This window comes from Falco peregrinus, chromosome 8, assembly GCF_023634155.1.
Source record: "Falco peregrinus isolate bFalPer1 chromosome 8, bFalPer1.pri, whole genome shotgun sequence".
Classification (NCBI taxonomy): Eukaryota; Metazoa; Chordata; class Aves; order Falconiformes; family Falconidae; genus Falco; species Falco peregrinus.
This window is the reverse complement of record NC_073728.1, coordinates 24,689,628-24,710,580: the sequence shown is the minus strand read 5'-3', so window position 1 is coordinate 24,710,580 and position 20,953 is coordinate 24,689,628. Positions and strand designations below refer to the sequence as shown.

General features: G+C 40.7%; 1 protein-coding gene and 1 long non-coding RNA gene across 4 annotated transcripts in view; one reads left to right on the top strand and one right to left on the bottom strand.

Annotated features, from left to right (window-relative positions):
• IFIH1 (interferon induced with helicase C domain 1) overlaps positions 1-12,919 on the bottom strand; it is a 28,841-nt gene extending 15,922 nt beyond the window's left edge. Inside the window, exons 1-4 of one of the 3 annotated variants that reach the window (XM_055811417.1) lie at positions 12,195-12,919; positions 10,243-10,399; positions 7,831-8,007; positions 2,498-2,578 (exon numbers count right to left, since the gene is read on the bottom strand). In XM_055811417.1, coding sequence (XP_055667392.1) covers positions 2,498-2,578; positions 7,831-8,007; positions 10,243-10,399; positions 12,195-12,644 — 865 coding nt within the window. In that variant the 5' untranslated portion in view covers positions 12,645-12,919. Of the gene's footprint in view, positions 1-2,497; positions 2,579-7,830; positions 8,008-9,258; positions 9,410-10,242; positions 10,400-12,194 lie in introns of those variants that run through there. The other 2 variants (XM_055811416.1, XM_027782303.2) reach the window with 2 other exon arrangements.
• On the top strand, positions 12,476-20,799 carry LOC106112304 (uncharacterized). Its single transcript, XR_008748299.1, has 5 exons — positions 12,476-12,608; positions 17,578-18,667; positions 18,766-18,867; positions 19,917-20,019; positions 20,587-20,799. It is a non-coding gene; the product is annotated as an uncharacterized LOC106112304 (long non-coding RNA).
• The last annotated feature ends 154 nt before the right edge of the window (positions 20,800-20,953 follow it).

Sequence of the window (20,953 nt, the reverse complement as noted above, 5' to 3'; positions counted from 1 at the left end):
GTATGTTTAAATCACCCTCCAAGCATTTAACTATCTTCAGTGAAGGCACAAATTCATTGTACTAGACTAAAAATGAGGGGAAAAAACCCTAAAGTTTTATTTCCTGATTATATCATTAAATGAAGAATCATGAGGATTTTATTATCACTGATGCATTACACACAAAATAAGTGTATTTTTCTAGTGTCCCTGATTCCATTAAATAAAATTAAACTAACAAAAATTAATGAAGCTTGGTAAAATACTGCTGATGGAAACATCTGAATGCCATTCTTAAGTGTTTTTTGCTTGTTTTGCCTTTTAATGTGAGTGCAGTACTACTACCTGGAACACAGGGAAATTCACACCAGAGAGTACTTGCTGTTACTTATCTGACTTCTACTACTCTCTTCTGAGGAAGAACACTGTTTGCTTTCTGGTTGGCTAAATTCAATGGTTCACTCATATCGAAGCTAGCACTTTATCACCCATCTGTTTGGTTAAATTTCAGTTCCTTAACATCCTCAATTAACTGTCCAGGCCTGAAAAATATTTAACTTGGCTCTCTCCTAGCTTCCTCAGCCCCTGTTTAGAAAATGGCTAATACAGGAATCTTTTCATAGGGTACGATTCCATTAAAGAATTTTCATTGTGCACAGTATAACTTCAGGGAAGTTGTCTGCCTTTGTATAAGGCTCACAAGAAATGCTGCTCTGGGCTAAAAGAAACATGATAATTATTCTATTGTCCTACTTCCACGATTTTTCTTAAATGTAAAATGATCCTTGCACAAAAAGCTGCGACTAAATCCACATGATACTTTGCATCAAAATCTGAATCATGTTGGTGCATTAAGATGCTATCCAAACATCTCTGTTAATACAACAGCCTTACTGCAAAATTTCAAATTATAAAATCCATAAATATCACAAAGTCCATCTGTATCACCTTCTTTTTTTTCCTTATAGTTTCTCTCACTGAGGTTACTAGGCACGATTAAAAAGCATGGATTTTTTTTTTTTTTTGCAACATTTTAACTAGTTGTTCTTAAAGCCCACATGTAAACATAACATATGGCAAGTAAACTCTGGGAAAAAAAAAAAATATTCTGCATTCTTCACATAACTGTAGGTTGTTTTTTTTTTTTTTTTCTGCTGGACTACTGGACATAGCCAATGCCCAATTTACTTAACAGGAGATTTTTCAGGAATCTTAAATGATGAAGCCATACATATATATGTGCTGCCACATACCACCAGCCTGTACTAACTGATGCAGTATGACTGTCCACAAAACAGATAAGTTTCTGTGCCCAGACATTTAACATGACACAGTAAGAAAAAAATACAATGTGACTGATGAGTCACTTCAGTTGATGCAGAAGTACAAAGTAAATTCTTCAGAGTTAACAACACACAGACCAAAATCCTAGCTACAGGGTAGCAACTTATATCTCAGATACCCTGAATTTTCTGTGTATTTACAAAACACATGGATTTCAATATTTGAAAAGCTTGAAACTAATTTAAAAGCATTTATAGTAAACACTTTGCAGGTATATCATATTTAACATTTACATTGACTTTACTGATCTGACATTAGCTTTATTAGGCAGAGCTGGCCTGAAAGGTACCCATATTGTTGTTTCTAGCCCTTGTACAAGACACAGTCCCAGCACAAATTTTATAAAGGCTAGATTCCAAAAGGTAAATAGTTCCTCTTGAATTCTGTGTAGGCAAACACAGACTGTCCACCATAATGGACAGCTCCAAATTTGTTCTGCCTCAGGTCTAAGTTTAAAAAAAAGAAGGAAAAAAAGAAAAAGGGGATGTCTTTTACAACAGCAGTGTTTAATTGGGCTCAGAGTATATACATAGGAAGTTCATACCTGTCTGCAAAGTATTATGTAAATACAATCTGATATTTATTTTAAAACTTTGTTTAGAACTTGCACATATGTATAAATGTGAGATTTGCAAATGGAGGTAGTAACCTCCATTGATTAGGTTGTTTTTGAAAACAGGGCTACTCAATTACTTAGGTCCAAAGTGGACCTTCATTACTGTTCTGCAAGTACCCTGGAAATGCTTTTCCTCACCCTTTAATGCCTCTAAAGCATGTCCTGTTCCCTGTCACCCTATGCAGGGGCCAGGCACAAACTAGCTCCTCTCTGAGAACAAGAAGCACGTGTATGTGGCAGCATTATCAATACCTGCACAGGTGACTGCACTGGATGACTTCTGGAAGCCCCTTCCAGCCTATGTGATTCTACCATTCTGCGTCACTGACCATTTTGTATGATGATGATGTCTAGAGACCTATTCAGACAATCTCAGTAAATCACATCTTTTGGGGCAGGGGCTTAAGTCCAGACCCATAAAAATAGCATCGGTTTTCTGACAAAATAAGAGGAAGTCAGGCATCTAAATACTGTGAACTCTTTGTTTTAGCCCATTCACAGAGTACTTACCCTCCAGGGCTTATTTTGCAATTACTAAGTAACAGAAGGGAAACGTACCTGAATCACTGGTTGTACAGCTCTGTCCCAGGTTTTCATTCAAGTTACCGAACCTTCCATCTCCTATGGAGACATCGGACTCTAAACCAAAAACACAAACAAAGGCAGTGTAGTATATTTGCTATACAAATATAAATTGCAAAAGCATACTGTTTGCTCTCTCCCAAAGTTGTTAAAATAAACTAGAGAAATGTCTGGCAGGTATAGCTGAGGTATTATTTCCTTTATTAAACTTTTTCTTAGGTAAAGAAAAAACTATGAACAATAAAATTCATTTTTTAATGGAAGAAAATATGAAGTGGAAGAGAAAAACCCAAAACATAACAGAGGTAAGGCAATGTGGGTCATGATTTTCTGTTCAGGCATCTACATTCTGTTTGCTTGAAAGCAAGGGTCCAAACATGACTGCCTGCATGATCCCCTCTAGTCATATTTTACTGTATCTTTTCAGAGGGGTGAAGAGTCAAAAGAAAGGAAAACATGTTAGTTTACTGGATATACTGCACTGCTGGCAAACTGAAGACATTCTCTCACTCCCTGTAAGCCATGTGAGTTGTATCTGTAGTAGTAGGAAATCAAAACCAGAACTATGATTTGTTTGTTTGGGGTTTTTTTATGGCTTTTTCCATGTAACACGAAAAGAGTAAATCGTGGTTCCTGGGTAAATAAAAGTAGAGGTGAATTATTCAATCTTCCAAATTATGCAAGTAAAAGCGAGACAGACAAAACCATTACACCCAATAGAAGACTTGGACACTGCCACAGAAACCTGGCAAGTTTACTGTAGACATTCTAATGTTAAGCTCTCCCTCTGCTGGGCAATCAGTGTATTACGCTAACTTTTTTTCAGTCAGAAGTGTAATTTATATAGCTGTATTTTCCAAAACATAGTACTTTTAATATCTAAAGAGATACACAGCTAATCTGAAAAAAATCTGCTGCAAACAGCCTCATCCTGAATTGTCAGATTACCTGCAGCACTCTGCAGCTGAGCTCATAGTATGTTTAAGAAATCTGACAGAATATGCCTTGCTTAATTAGCTAGTGAACTTGTATGCTATAAGATTTCTCTTAATTATGTCATGAACTTGTGTCCTATTAAGTTTTTCATAGTTATTTCCAGTGAATATCCCATTATGGCTCATATCCATATTGTCCCTAATAAATAATTCATATAGCAGAACAGATGCTGTGAACGAGAGTGTAGAACCGAATGGGAGTTACTGTGTCTTAGAATGGTACTCCTGAAATATACATAACAAAATTCTGGTAAATGAGGTGAATATTAAACATAGTCTGCATTCAGTGAAAATATGAAGCTTTGACTTTCCTTTATGCAAGTTTTGCTCTCCTTGAAACATGAATGAATAACAGAAACAAACCAGCTATTTCACAGAACAAGTATAATACAGACAACTGAAAAGAAGCTACCTTTGGGGTGAAGCTACCACTAGGAGTCAGGTATTTGTTTAAGTCTTTATTTTCAGTTTTTCTAACATAACCATGAGAAGTGATGCAAACATCTGTCTTGCTGTCCTACAGTTTTCATCATTTATTCCATTCAGACCTCAGAATCTGATCCAACTATGAATCACCACCATCCGTAGGAGTATTATAATGGGCAAGGGCATTAAAGACTTAAAGCACCTGAATTAAAAGCCTAGACTCCTAGAAATCAATGCAATCAACAGAAAGACACTTAAAAACATATATTCACAGCAGAAACCTGATTAATATAAAATGTCCCTATTATTACATAATAGCATACATTTATTATCACATTAAAAGACAGCATTGTCCTGAAAAAAAGCAGGCTCCACCAGTTATAATACCTGTTGAAAGACCTGCAACAAACTATGAAGCAGCATTAGTGGGAATCCCAGCTACGAAGACGACACTGCTATCTCTTGTTTTCACTCTCTAGGAATCCATGCAGGTAGGAAAGAGAAGACAAAATTAAAATTCTATGTATCTATTCCATGTGGTCTCCCATCTAAAATGACCTACTGAAAGATGTATATGCAGTAGAGAATATGCATTCACAAAGTGTTTTGTACATAATTATCTGAATTACAGTGTTCAGCACGCATTACACAATAACCTCTCAACAGAAAACGACAGTGGCAAAGTGAAATGCAAAGTCCTCATCTTGCAAATGAAAGGTGAATGGAGTGATATTCTCCTTTTTCAACTGTGGCAACCTTCTTGCATTATTTAAAAATAAAATTCAAAAAACCCCCAACAACAGTAAGCCTTTCCAAAACAATGAAAGCAAACAAATCTATATTCTAACAGCTGTTTTCACCACTTTTACTAGTCTTCCCTTACAGTGCTACTTGCACATTGTAACACATCATATTCCACAGAAAGATTTTCAGTCACTTTGCACTAATTAATAATGGCATGCAATGGAAAAAGAAAAGGATCTATGCAATATTAACGAAAAAAGTCTTCCCCTCCTGGCCTGTGCTACATTATGTCATAGAATAAGTTTCAAACATCAGAAAATATAAATGAAGGACCAAAATATAAACAGGCTATTAAACTGGTCCTACTTTCAAATTAATGGGCAGTTTTTATAAACTGAAGTTTTAAGGGACATTTTGTGAGAAATTATTAAAATCTTCAGTTAATTACAGTGTAATTATTTGTTCCAATCAACCTTTTTTTATGAAACAGTCCTTGAAAAACAGAGCTGCTATTTATTTAAATTGTTGTTTATACAGGTAACTGTAGCCTTAACCCAAGTGTTTTACTTCTGACCTTGACTCACTGCTTTTGTGTTGTTTTTTGTGTGTGCATTTTACTATCTGTGGTTTTGCAAATACAATTTCTCTCTACCTTTCTCTTAGGTCAAATGATCTATTTCTACTTTCTCTTATGACCCTGTTGCCCTCATACCTTCTGGCTCCATCTCAGCTACTCCCACAAAAGGGTCAGATGAGGCTTTACATACAACGCAAATTTCAGTAATTTCAAGTGACTTGATAAAAGCTTCTTTCTTCTTGAAATCTGTCCTCAATACATGAGAATACGTACATGAGGAATGGTGGCAGTGTACTGCAAAACTGGCAACACTTGACAGCATCAAATTGCAAATTAGGTGGGTTCCCAGCCTACTTGGAAGTAGAATCTGGACTCCAGTTGTATTTTCAGCTGCTTGGTCTATAAATACAGTCTTACGAGACCATGAGAAAGGGTGGAAATGGAAAAAGACTTGATTGAGTACAGTTAAGTCTGTACGTACAAGTCCATAGAGATCAAAGCTTATTGCACTTCAAGAGAGCTGAATGTGAGCCAGTTCCCCTACAGCCATATTCATACAGCACTGTCTCCTGGCAGCCCTTGCTACGTTGCATCTACACTGCTTGTTTTAGTTCCAGCTTGGAAGTGCATGTTTACAGTGAATGTCAATTGTCCCCACTTTGGCTCGTATCACAGAGCTGGTTCTGATCCGAAGAAATGAGCTCCTGTCAGCTGAAACCAAAAGAGATGTGCTCCAGCCACTTGCAGGCATACAGTCCACATCAGATTGAAGTCAATCTGAACCAAACTGCCAGAACTTGTGTAGTATGTACACCCTCACCACCATTTCACTGAACAGGTCCACCCAACTGCACAAACTGCTAAGACCCACTGCCTATTAATTTCAGTATAGTTCAGTGCTGAGGAGACCATAGTTTTCAGGCTAGAATTAGCTTGTGCCAGGCTAGTTAATAGATCTAGTTATCTGTAACCCTCAACTTGACAAGAGTCAGGTAAAAGACCAGGCTAACAGATCAGCAATGAAAATCAGTGAGGCTACAATTAAGAGCCTTAGCCTTGTCCTGAACGGATCCTAAGTAAGAATGAGGATAACTCAGTCTGGTCCATTCTGAATCATCATCAAATATTTGGCACCTCTTCTTCATACAAACAAATTATGTTCTAATCCAGGAAAACCAAGTTGATGTTTTTGCTGTAGTTAATAGTTCACTACTTGCTACAAAACACTGTGATATGCTGTTAATACCATGCTAAGTGAGAAATAGGCTACTACTGCTGCACACTGAAAGGCTACAGTTTCCAGAGCCATTTTTTTTTTATTTATTCATGTTTGATAAAAAAAAAGAGCAGCCTTAGCTATCTTACTCCTTTGGCTGAGTAAGCCCACTAAAATAATTTCAGGCAGAATTTATCTCAGTTGTAACTATTGTTTGAGCTACATCTGAACTTGTAACACATATGAATGGTTCCTTAACCATGTAGCATATGTCTGAATCATTGGTTCCCAGCTATGTCTGGGAACTGTTGCTGGTAATTGCTGTTGCTTATAATCAACTCCCAAGGCATGTTTGTAAGTGGATCCATACGAACAACAGGCCACAATTTCAAAAAAATTGTACTAAAAAAAATGTACTTCTGAGCATGTGATGTGACAAAGGTTTGATGCTCTGTAAATATAAACCTTTAAAGTAAACAAAAAAATTACTTCTTGGACAGAACTAAATGACTTACCAAAACCAAAAATGTGTTCCAATATAGAATTACCAGTCTTCTAGAAAGAAGTACTTAATACAGCTGCAGTTACAGTGATACAGAAACATTCCTCTTGATTTAAACTTTGTCAACACTGTGAGGAGTTGTCAATGTAAACCTGATGTTTTCATTGGATAGTATAAACCCACCATGAGCAGGTTGGAAGGAAAGTACTCAATAATATTAATATTTTTAATAAACAATATTAAATATGTTTGAAAAGGACTCATTTCTTCACACAGTACAATATATGTACAAAAAAAAACAAAACAAAAAAGGTGCTATTTTAGAAGAAAGGAAGATCATTAATGTAGCTCAGTTATAAGAAAACCAAGTAGCCCATGGTAGATAAAACATCAGCACTAAAACCAGGATAGAAAAAATGTCTAAGTGAAGGCTGCACATAGTGTGCTACAGATTTTTTGGCCATGTCCTCCTAAGCCATTCTGTACTGTGCTAGCAAACTGGTTTCTGAACCAGCTCTTACCTACCTTTCAGATTAATTGCTTCAAGTATGACAACATACTCTTGTCCTAAACAACTGTTTGAACTGAACATATTTGTAGATCTGACCCTTAAAATTGCTACTGCTGTAATTCATAGGAAGAAACAGAATTTACTGCTTCCAGAAAATTAGGATTTACTTTTTCCATTTATTCCTGTCACCCCAACAGTACCATACGTTCCTGGACTTTTGAGCAAGATGGGAGCTAATGCACCAAGAACCTTCTTACTGCAGTTACTAAAGCTTCTCAGTTATTGCAGTTACTAAAGTTTAACTGTTACCAGCACAAAGTAACAGTTAGTGGACATACCTGAAACTACAGAATCCTTTCCAATGGATGTTTCCAATACACAGTTCTCACTGCTGAAACTATCATTCGTATTTTCTTGCTGTTTCAGATTCTCCATTTCAGCATATCCTGGTTGGCTTTTAATTTCCGTTTCTTCATTTGTACTGCTTTTCATCTCATTTTGTCTATTCTCTCTTCCTAAAAACCAAATAGAAATTCTAAGGCACTATAAAACATTCAATTTCTTTTAGTGTGGAGCAAAGAAAACATAGAACTAACCTGTATCCATCATGCACATAATGACATAACATATGGTCTTGACTTAAACATTACAGTTTGGAATTTTGACATTTTTATAAATATTTATTAAGGAAGTTGTTGGTCATAAATCTCACATATTTGTGGCCACTGTAAAGATCTAAAAATGGAACTTGTGGACTGGACCACATTTCCTACCTTCTCAGTTCCATTAGTCCTGTAAGCTCATAGATAGATGTACCTTACAGCAGGACTTCAAAACTTGCCCATAAAACAGAAAAGCTAAGAGAGCTTTTAGAAAATATTTTTCCTTCTTCCACTTCTTTGTCTTACTTCAAATAGGAAAATAATTTCCCTTTGACTTCTCCATTCTTTTTTTTTTTTTTTACTCATGCAGAACTATGCATGCCCCAAAGGCAAAAAAATGCTGTTCAATAAATTATAAACATTTTTTACAAAAGCTGCGTAAGACTGCATTTCAGGGTTTTCCATATTCGGAACTCGGTTACTCTGCAATTAGAAATTAAATTTTAAAAAACTGTTAGATTTAAAAAAAAAATAATTATAAAGTTCACAATTTCTATGTGTAGGTGTCTGATAATAACATATTTTACTGTAACAAATCATTGAGGATCAACCTGGAGTGACAAAATGTAGCACCACCATTCTCCTTCCAAGATACCCAGTGAACGTGTTCTTAGTGTTTTCCGTCTATGACCTTGTATCAGTGGATGCTACAAACACTTTACATATCTACACATGTACAGGACTATGTACATGGAAGATTTCTTATCCTCTGCTAAAAGCCAGACAGTTTATGCTTTACATACACAGTTTCTTCTAGGGCCTACATTACCCAAGATTACTGAGAACCTGTGGAATAAATGCATTCATTCAGTATTGCATCAAACAACTGAATTAAACGTAAGATTTACGCTATATGGTCTGCACTATACTGAAAATTCAAAAATGCAAAGTTTGAAAGCACTGGAAAAAAAATTTAAAATAATGTTAATAATTTGTGTAATTGCTAAATATTTATTATTGTTTACCTTACTGATAGCAAATTAATGAAGACAAGAATTTAAGCCTGACAAGGCTGCAACACAAAACTAAAATTAAGATGGCAGTAACCGCTGAGCTATTCCCAGCATGCAACTTTCACTCAGAACTATCTTCTGAAGCTCTGACCTGGTTGGTCTTGTCCTGCAGACTGGAACACGCAATCACCTTTGAACTGCATGCTCAAATATGGCAGCTGCTTATCTGTCTGGCAGAAGACAGGTTGATTCCTGTCCTTGTCTGGAAGGGACATCTTCATGCACCTCTTATCAAAATCTTAAGGCATTGTCCCATATACAGCAACTAAAAGTACAGAGACATAGTTCTAATAAGCTCCTCAAGTGAGAAGGCTGAAGCTGCTAAATGGGAAATCTGTTTAAAAACTTTATAAAGTTTATAAAACTTTATAAAATCTTACAAAACATATGTGGAGCCTGGTAAAAAATGCAGGATAGGTTATTTGGGGCTGCTTCCTTTTTATTATTTTAGAATCCAGGGGAGCACTGGGATAATTTTACAGTATTATAATCATTGTACAGGCATAAAAAGTATTGCCAAAAACCTGTAACACATTTAGTTTCATTTCTGTAAGTAATCTCTTTACTAGTTTGTTATTTATAGTAAATTTTATACAATATTTTGAGACTTATGAATGTCTTATCCCCAAGAAGACATACTAGAGCGTACTTTAAAATGCTGCATATACATGTAAACCATTCTATAAAGGAAACACTAATCCCTGTGTTGAAGAAGAAATCCAGAAAAGGTTTGTTTTGTATGTTCAAATTAATCTTCATAATATTTTTTATGAATTATTATAAAAACACCATATTGAAAAACAATGGGTTACAGAAGGTAAGGATTCAGTTTAACTACAACTACATACACATTATCGTAATTCTGGTATTGCTTAATAAGGATTTTTAGTGTTTAAGAATCTATCGAATAAGCTGTTAAATAACTTGATTTTGAAATCCCTAGACAAGTGAAAACATTAGTCTCGTCACAGTGAAATAAATACAGTGAGAACCCTGCATTGTTTCCTAGGTAACGGTACAAAAAACCAGAGGTATTAAACCCCCCATATTAATACTAGTTAAGTACCATGATTACCTCCTGTATTTCCGCTTAAATCATCTGCAAGGTCTCCATGTTGGGTTTCACGCAGAGCAACCAAAAAAGGTGAGAACCAATCTTTCTTCTGCACTATTCTGCTCAGTAGCTCCCTTGCACCATCTCTGTTCCCACGATTGTCAGTAACAGTCTGGATCTGGTGAAAATAAAAAACCCAAAACAATCCTGAGACAGACTTTGGGAGTAGTTCAGGAAAGTCAGTAAGAATAGTATAGGTACAAAAGTATTTCCCTATCATCATTAAAACATACTTAAAAATAGAGAGTGGGCCTGCCACTCATCAGAAGCGATTCACTGCAGTTTTGTCCAACCTCTTGTTTATCCCATATAGGTTTGGGCAGGACATATAAAACTTATGAGACCTGAAATTTAATTGCAGAGAGGTTGGTAGTACAGGATAATGGCTATAATAATAACCACTATATAATAATAATTATTATTATCATGGAATAATAATTGGTGTTCACACTGGTTTAGGGAATAGCCAACCTTGATTAAGACGTGATGTCATACTGTTTACCAGAGCTCAGACTTAATCTGTAACATGACCTCATACATATAAAATGGAACACTTCCCTTAAACTCTGTTTTCACCATCTCCATTACCACTTAAAGGTACAACAGCTAAGCCTAAGCCTCTACATAGTGGCTGCTGCCCTCAAAGAAGCTATGGAAATGTGTTGCAAGGCTGTCACAAGCAGAACTTGACATGTGACCACATGAGGAACAAAATGACCACCCCAAAAGCAAAGCAGCTAGAGTTTTCAGTCCTCAAGTGCAATTTTTTTGAGGCTCAAGAATGACCCATCCTGATACACAAGAAAATGGGCAGGCATAGCAGTGGGAACCCCTGACTGCGACTGAACGCTGAAAGGAAATACATGGGAAGTGGAAGTAGGGAGAGGTAAACAAAACGGAATATAGAAGCACATTAACCTAGGCACTGCTGGAGTTGAAACAAGATTGTGACGGTAGTGAAGGGCTTAATACACATACCAGCAGCAAAAAGATGGCCTATGGGAACATATAGACCCCTTAGCAGGGAATGGAGCCCGTAACCTCCTAAAAGGACCCTGCCTCTGCCTGCTGCGTTACCCTCCGTTAGGGTGCAGCCAGCCCCTACCGGACAGTCACCAGACAAAATTATGTACATAACTGTCATTTAAGTGAGATGGAGCATTAAACTACCTAAAAAGGGGATGCCAGAGCTCAGAGTGAAACTATGATGTAGTTCCACCCTTTGTTTGCCAGTTTCCCCCTTACTGCTATGGCAAGTATTATTTAATTTCTTCTTCTAACACTGTTTCAGGGTATCCATTTTTTTGCATTCCAAATAAATTTCACACCAGTCCAAGCAAGTAATTCTTACCCAAGTGGAGTAAACACTAGTACATGTTTTCATTAAAGGTTAACACTTGCTCTTTCTTGTCAAACTGTAATTTCTGCTCAGCATCATTGTCTAGTACAATACATCTTAGTGAACCTATGGCAAAAAAGGGGGTGAAGGTCTTGCTTTATTTTAATTCAAGTATTCTCTAGGACTTTATAAGTCATTACTATTTCCTGGTATGGATCAGGGGCCAGAAGACAATGACTTTCTGAGCCCAAGGTCTGTGGTGAAATGATAAGTGACAGTAAAGCCAGCTGTATTCTTTCCACTTAGACATGAGCTTAGTCTAACCCTCTGTTTATGGCATTTTTCTTTCCCCGCTTCTTAGCTGGCATCCCACCTGCTGGCCCATTAGCAACAATCTTCATAGGCCTACTGGGAGCACCACTGCCCTTTTCCCCCAAGTTTTGAGTACACCCCTTTATTTTTAGCACTTGCAAGACCATTTCTAGTTGTGGCTTACTATCTGCCCCACAGCTCCGGGGGGTGTCCAGTGTCTGTGACACTGCCTGGGGCTCGGCCTAGCCAGAGGGCCACTTACCCGATCCAGGTCCTCATCCTGGAAGATGCCCTTCTGCAGGCACTTCTCGGCCACCTGCATGGTCTGCATTCTATCCACCAGCGTGCCGTGGAGCAGCTGCACCAAGTGCACGCAGAGGTCGTGGTCGGCCTCCTCGGCCGGCGACGGTAGGTGGCTGAGGCTGGGGTTCACGTAGCAGGCGGCCAGGCTGCAGCCGCCGTGCTCCAGCGCCTGCAGGAACTCGTGAAACCAGCCGCAACCGCGGGGGCCCCGCTCCACGGCCCGCAGCAGCTCCTCCGCCCCCGCCACCTCGCCCCGCTGCAGCGCGGCCGCCCGCACCTTCTCCCTCTCCTCCGCGCTCAGCGAGGGCAGCTGGTCCAGCACCGGCTGCACCCGGATGAACTGCTTCAGCCGCGGCCTGAAGCAGGAGATGAGGTAGAGGAACCGCTCGTCCCGGGACTCCCCTGCCATGGCCGCGCTGGCGGCGCCGGGCCTCCGGGCCGCGCCCGCTGCCGCTGGAGGCGGGTGGTGGGCGCGGGGGGCTGCGGGGGCGGCCGAGGCAGCCCAGCCGCCGCGGCGCCGGGGGGCTCTGGAGGGGGGTGGGGGTCCGGCTGGGTGTCAGCGAGGAGCGCGTCCTCCGCTCCGGGGTCCTTCGCGCAGCCGCCACCGGGGCCGGCCCCGCTTTATCCCGGGCCCAGCGCCGCTTTCGGTTTCGTTTGCGAGTTCGGTGCGTGACGGCGCGGCCCGCCGGGGCGGGGCAGCACTGGGGGGGGGGGGCGGGGGGCCGCATCCGGCACCTCGAGGCGGGGTGCGACGCGGCGTTAGTCCTGAATGCTTGAAAGGAAACCTGTAACAAGAACAATGAGTTTAAAAACCCAAACGTAAACCGAAGCGTACCCGTCCGTGTCCAGCTCACGGGTGTCTCGGGCCGGTCACTGCTGCGTCAGGGTTTCCTGCCTGGGGCTTCCCAGGCGGGCAGCGATGGCACTTCGGTGCGGCACCCCGGGCGGCCGGGGCGGGCCGACACTCGCAGGGTAAACCTTTTTGCAGAACACAGACCCACAAAAGGCCATCAGGGAAGTAAAGCTGATTTGCATGTTGTAATGGTTTGCTTTGGGCATGTCTTAAAGGTGGATTTTTTTTGCTTTTTCTCTCTTTTTTTTTTTTTTTTTTTTTTTAGTTTGAAGAATTGCACCTTGCATACAGAGGAAGAGGCTATGATGCATGATAAACTTCCAAGGGGAATTGTGTAAGCTGAGATTGTTGGAACAGTCTATCCCTGAGATGCGGTTTCACCCATACGGTGCATGTCACCGAGCCTCAGAAGGTTTTAGGGAACCTCAGTGTGATTCTGGTGATCCTTGACTCAATTTCATGTTTTGTAGGAAAATGATAGGAGCAAATAGGATCTGGATTAATGTGTTCAGTTTTGGTCCTGAACAGTTCAAGAGAGTGAAAAACTGGAGAGGGGCCAGCAGAGGGCCAGCACGATGGTTACAGGATTGGAGAGTATGGCACATATTTGAAGGAGCTGGGTTTATTCAGCCTAAAGAAAAGAAGGCTCAGGGGAGAGCCAGCCAGTTTTCCAGCTCCCAAAAGTTGGATCCCTCTTCACAGGGTTACACAGGACAAGGAACAATTTTTTCAGGGGAAATTATGTCCAAGTATAAGAAAAAATACGCTCCACTGTAAAAACAATCAGACACTGGAATATATTGCCCAGAGCAGTAGTGGAGGTTTTTCTCAGTATTCAAGTCTTGGCTTGACAGGGCCCTTGATTTAATGCCTTGCTCTTAAAGAGAACCAGGTATCTCCAGAGATCCTTTCCCGGCCTGAAATTTCCTTTAATTCAAATCACACCCTCAGCTCCTTGTCATGCTGAGATATGCTACAGCATTCTGCTTTCAGTGGAGCTTCCTTCATTTGGAGGCTTCTTCTGTAGAAGAATTTAATTTGTTTTACTTTCATTTCATTGTTGTACTTTCTGCTTATTTCAGGTTTCACTTTTATTTCATTACTTTATTACTGCTTTATGCAAGTTTCCTTTCAAAGATCTGACTGCTTTTTTCCCCTCCTACTTTTCCTTTTGTCTTCAGTACATCATTTGGATGACACATCGGTCTTTCCTGTAAGGCCTCGGGAGCTTGCAGGAGTTCCTCGGATGCGGTGCATGTGTAGGCAGCTTTATGTTTGCTTGGTTTCCAGTGGTAGTAAATCAGGCCCAGTGTGTTCATACTAAACAATCCTTTACAGGTTCAAAGACTTCGCAGACATTAAAAGGACACTTGTCACTCATGGAGGGGGTACAAAACCCACTGCTTGGTTATTCTAGCTACTACTAGGTTGCACATGATTGCTGAGCGCCTCCTCTACCCACCGATGACACAAATATTCTGGCTTTCCTGTTACAGATCTGCTAATAAGTTAGAATTAATTGACTTTATTTTATTTTATAAAATCATTTGGAATAAGAAATATATTTTAATGAAACTTGTAGTTGCACAGCAAAAGCTGCTATGAAATCCTTTGTACAGCCCTGTACCAAGGCCAGAAGAATGGGCTAGAATCATTGTTTAAAACTTAGGTAACAAATCTGGGATTTTACAGATCTCTTTGTATTTGACTAGTCTTCTGTATGTAGAAAGTGTATTGAAATGTCAGTATATAGAATTAATGGGAACTGGGGAGAGTCGACTGGAACAACTTGTAGTTACCTGCTAAGAAACCGTGAACTTTAGTAAAAGGTAATTTTGGCAGGGGGAGATCGCGACTACTGACTCATATGCCGCCTACCCAAATCGTACCCCGGACCCATTTCCGGACCTTTCTAACCTTTACTGCACAGAATCGGATATGGGAGGAGAGTATGTTAATGATTTTTGGGAAATACTATGAATATGCATGAATACTTAATGAATACGCACGAATAAGTTCTATATATGGTGTATGACTTTGAAACTTGGTGTGCGTTGATCGTGAGAGGACTCACTCACGCACCCGGCCGTTAATGAAGAAGTGTCTGCTTATCTGCATCACACTGGTGTTGGTAAGTTCCTCATTCCGAGATTTCGGTGACACTCCCGCTCTCCTCCAGCTAGGTACTTACACCCCTTGCAAAACGAGTGACTTTCAAACCCCTCTGTTCCACGCGTGACTCCAGTTAAGCGACGGGATTCACAGGCCGGGGCGGGGCAGACGCACGAGCCCTCCCACGGGGGCGGCCGCGCCGCGGGGCTGCCCGGTGCCGCCTCCCCGCCCCGCTCGGGAGCAGCGCGCGCCTACAGCTCATCGGGGCGGCTCAGCCGCACTCGGCGCGGGTGTCGCAGCGCCCGCAGGGGTGACGCGTCGGGTCACCGGTACCACGGGGCAGCGGCCGCCGCTGGCGGGGCCCGAGGCCACGGGAGCGCCTGAGGCAGCGCCTGAGGCAGCGCAGCGGCCCCGCCCCCGCCCGGGGTTCGGCGGGCCAATGGCGGGACGGGGCGGCCCGCGCGCTGACGGCGCCGGGGCGGGGCTCGTCGCGGCTCTCCGCGCCCGCTGGGGGGCGCTGCGGCCGCCCCTGTGTGCCGCGCACAAGGTGCGCCTTCCCGGGGCCCGCGGCGCCCGGCGCCCTCACCCGCCGGAGCGGTGAGGCGGGGGTGCCCGGGGGCGGGCGGTCGCAGGGCTGGAGCCGGTGGGTGGCGCAGGCGCCGTGCGCTGGGCGCAGCCCACCCGAAGGAGCCGTGAGCCGCTGCCCTCCGGGCTGCCCGGAGCGCGGATCACGGCTCGGGGGCGGCCGTGGCCCCTTGCAGGCGGGGCTGCATCGTGCGTGGTGCTGCTTGTGCCCGGTGGCGCCGCTGCGGCGGGAAGAGGAAAGATTGTAGGAATCGGATGCTGTTCGCATTCCGCGCCCTTGAGCAAAAGGCAGGGTGTTCAGGGGCTTTTGGTTGCTGCGTAAGAGATGAAAATATTTTGCTAAATTGTTAAGCTCCCTGATGCAAATACAGGCATTACAGAGGCTTTTTGCTGAGGTCTCATGGCACTGATGTTCAGCAGCTTCCCTACTGCTTGAGCGTACCCAACCTCTGCGTGCTTCTGCTCTGTCACTGTTTGTTACAATTAAGTATTTAAATATTGACACTGTGTTTGAGGATCCTTGCATGCTCCTTTGAAATTGCCTCACCATGCTGTAGCTGAAAATTATCCCTGTTGTGAAACTGGCGCAGGTGATGCTGGTGGCAGTCGGGGCTTGTTGGGCTTCGCTTGTTTCAGGACTGCAGACCTGAGACTGCGGTGCCACCGGGACTGTGGCTGGGATGTCACCGGGATCAGTGGTTGGGATGTCACTGGGATCTGTGCTCTACAGGAGCCCTTCGCCGCTGTGTAAAGGAGTAATGCTGGCAACTTGGAACAAAAACCACACTTCTCTCTTTTTTTTGCAAAGACTTTCTGATCTAACTACTTCAGTGTAACATTTATTGTTCCAAGGCCATGGGTTGCCTTTTCTGTCACTTCTTGGTTGCTGTAAGCGGGTTGTTCCGCTCAGGTGGTTGTATGGCTTGACAAGCCTTCCATTATTGTAACTGGAAAACTTCAACTCTGTGATTGTATTTTATTTTTCTTAGTCACTTAAATGCTTGGGTAAAACAACCCATGTTTAAATATAGGTAAATTGAGCTTTACTTTGCTGTTATAAGTGAAGGCACAGTAAAATATATAACCCGCTTGTAAAATTGTAGTTCTCAGATAGTCAAAGTCACTTCAAATTGTAGGTGGCCCAGCCTGAAGAAGGGAGCTCCTGCCACCAGTTGTGGTACCTGCATAAAAAGGAAATACTTGGAAATCCTGGCATAAATAAATGACTGAATAAACAGTTTAAGACTGAAAAGGAAAGACTGAACCAATAGCAAATGCAGGGAAAATTAGATGATTAGAGCTTAATGTTGAGAACTACATTAAAAAAAAAATGATCAAGGGTATCTGAAGTAATGACTACAGTGTCCTGCAGGCACTGTCACTAATGCCCATAAGGTATCTGTTTAAGAGTAAAACCACCTCTACCCCCACACTCCCAAAGCAAAACTAAATCTAGCACTATAATAGTAACTTTTTTCTTTTTTTTTTTTTGGGGTCTTAGTTTCCTTGGTAGTGCAGTTAAAGGCATGTGGAACTGTTTCTGGAGTTGTGCTATTCTGTTTTGTCACCAAATGTTATCGAAACTCCTTTAAATGGAGGAAATCTAGAAATAAATCCAGTTGTAGGATTGAGTCTGAAATTGATTTATTTTTTTGAATATACAGTTCAACAGGTATTTCTTAATCATGCATAAGGTACATTTTCTTTGTAAAATTGAAGTACTACATGCTATCAAGGTGAAGATACTGATATATTTTCCTTTTTTCTTTTTTTTTCTCCCAACATATTGCAGTTATAGATGCCTGGGATTCCAGTGACAGTGGGACAGGCAGTGCCAGGAGCAGTACCAAATATGCCTGATGGTGCATGCTGTGGGTGTTCTGTGTATGCTGGTACTTACTCCGTTGCTGCTGACCCCGTGTTGACTTCAGTGCTGTTGTGGGATGGGTATATATGAACAATATAACTATATAATCAGCTGTGAACAACCCTAGTAAAGTTTCTTTTCATGCCCCCCCAGCCCCGCGCCCCCCCCCCCCCCCCAGTAGAAGTACCTTAACATAATGTTCCCAGTGATAAATCATTTTTCTTCAGGTAAAATGTAGTTTTCAACTGTAATTGTAATTATAGCTGACAGCAGGGTTTACAGTACTACAGACTTGATAGATGTGCTGCTGTTTAATAAGATATAATTAACCAAAATATGTTGGCAGTTCACAGTCAGATTCTCACTGCCATTTCGAAATAATAGTTCGTTTTTAGGTTCACTGTACCTTAAAAGCCAGTTGTGAAACTTTGGAGACTGGGATTTTGATTAACTTTGTTCTGTACCGCATATGGAACTTGGACAGGAAAGTATAATGCAGACTGAAGACTGGAGTCTTCAGAATGGTTGATGCATGGTTTGCAAGGTATTTCTTCTGGCACGAGGCCCTAAATCTGACATTTATGTTCTTTAAGATCATAGAATTTAGAGTGGAGGGCAGGCTTATAAATGTTGTGAGACTAAACTTATTTTTTTGTAGATATGTATGGGATGCAACATGGTCTTTTTGAAAAAGGAAGTATTAAGTACTGTAGATATTTTTATAATGTTGTTAATGGATAGTGATGGGAGCTTTTGTATTCCAAGAGTCTGCATTAGCATTCATATGATTTACAGACAGGAATATGAACACTGCAATTTCATGTGTAGGAGTAATAGTCAGGGAATTCAGTAGTTCAGTATGGGGAAAAAGACCAATGGAAGGTGGCAAGGCTTCACAGAGGTCCTGTGTGCAGCTCCATGGGCTACTAGATGGTTCTGTCTCTGTGGAGCTGACATGCGCTTTCCAAGAACGTGGGTTTGCAGAAGCAATGTATTGGGAGATCTCCAGTGACAGGTAAGCAACTGTCTTTTTTTAGATGAGGGGCTTCTTTTTTTCTCTTTGTGTTTTGTGGACCGCAGTGCTGCTCTCTCGGCTTCATATCTCCGCACCAGGTGAGGAACAGGAGGAGATTTGATGGACAAAGGGAAAAGCATCTATTAATTATTTCAAAGTGGAAATGCTGACAATGTGGATACTAAGCATTGAAAACAAAGGTGTTGTAATTTTAATCAACTTGCTGATTATCTTCATATATAAATTCTACATTAGGAAGTGCTATAACTTTGATAGAGTTTTTGAATATGTTTAATGGATGTTTAATTAACTGTTTACCTTCTCACTGCCATTGATGTGCTTTAAACAGAGAATGCTGCTTACTGCTTCAGTTCAGGTCAGGTGCTCTTCCTTATGGTGACTATTTAACAACGTAAGAACGTTTTAGGTATCGCTACAGGTAATCTCATGCATTGAAAATCAATGATTTTTTTACAAGTTAAATGTGAATTGTCAACTGTGACAAAAGCATGCATTTGTTCTGCAGGATGAAGAAGTAAATGCTGAAAAACTGCAGAGATATCTAATGTAGTCTGGAATCAGTGGAACCTATTATTGTAAAATACCGAGTGTTTTGCTATGGCAGCCAGGCAGGTGTAGCTGCCTATTAAAGAGAGGTTATGACCGCTGCCTTGCCTTCTGAGGTGCAAAATCCAGAAGACTGGGCTTTTATGCCTAATCAAATTCTGTCACCCTTCAAAATTAAATTATGATGTTTAGGAGGCTACGTCAAGATAGTTAAAGTATCGGTTGGTTCTGTAGTAGACAGACTAAATTAAAACATGTTTTTATTATTTATTTTTTTAAATTATTTATTTTAGTTTCATATTTTTTTTGTTTCTTTTAAAAATTGATTTAAAAAATGAATTCATGGTCACTGTCGCTGCTGAAACTAATTATTAAAAATAATACTAATGACAACTTCTGATTCCTTTTTTTTTTAATTACCCTTTCAGCATTCAGGTTAGAAACTTGCAGAGTTATGATATCCATGTAGGATATACCCTTGTACATATTAGGCCTTCAGTTGAATCTTGGTGTTGCTTTGTATCTGTTGTTGATGATAAGAAATTTGAATTTTTAATTCTCTTAAAATGCTAACTTTTAATACTAGTTTTCTTTGAGCACGTACAATGGGGTTTAGATATTGGTTATGGAGGTGTATTATTTGTGTAACTGCTTATTTGATTTGCACTTTGCAATTTTACAGAGTGGCTTCGTTGATGTGAAGCTGACCATGAGCAGTATGAGCATTAGAAACTGGAGCTTCCATTAAGCTTTCACAGTTTCTTGAAAGGAAAATTAAGATAAAGGTATGGTCATCATTCCTGAAGGTGTGTTTAGCTTAATGCATGCAACTGTAACAAAATCATCAAAATATCTGTAAAAATCATTTACCTTAGTATTAACATATAATTCAATTTGCATCTTAATATTGAAAGCAAAATTCTTTACTTGATATCCACTGCTCTTCTATTCTGCTGCAGGTTATTACTGTGAATAGTCCTGCTAGTTAGTGGTGTCACTACTTCATTGCTATGCAAAGTTAGTTACCAGTAGAATGCAGGTAGTAAGGTGTGAACTGTTCAGCTGACTAAATAATTTTTGGATGTGCTCAAAATAAGACTATGAAATGAGATTGAGGAATCAGTTTTGTTGCTAAAAATCCAAAAGCAGAAACATACTTGACTATCTCTTCAATTCTGTGAGTGCTGTTCATCTAGTAGATAAGTTATTTCTAGTATTTATACTTATGGATCCTTTGACCTGTCAGGATGGAAGTAGGTCATTCCTCTTGAATCTCACTGATGGTTAGTGTAACTGTACTTGTCACACTTCCAAAATCTCTAAACTGACTTGCCTATTACTTCCTCTTTTAGTTCTTGCAGTGCACCATGGCGTTCTGAGTGCTGAACTGCTGGAGGAAAAGAGGATCACCGACCTGTCAAAGTTCATGTTTGGAAGAACTGCTGTGGATGGAAGCTGTTGTAGTTTTTAACCTTCCCACTTGATAAGACAATGCACTCTGAATGAATACTTCAATTTTTAAGGGCACAATTCACAGAAATAAATATTTTTTGCATGTTACCATATTTAGAAGCTTTTTCTTTTTTTTTTTTTTCAATCTGTACATGTATCGTTCCAGAAATGTAAATTTCTTTCAAGAGCTTAGCATAAAGGAAAAGCTTATGGTCACACATAATAGGTTGTGCCTTATAAATGGGTAGCTTGCCTACACAAATAAAA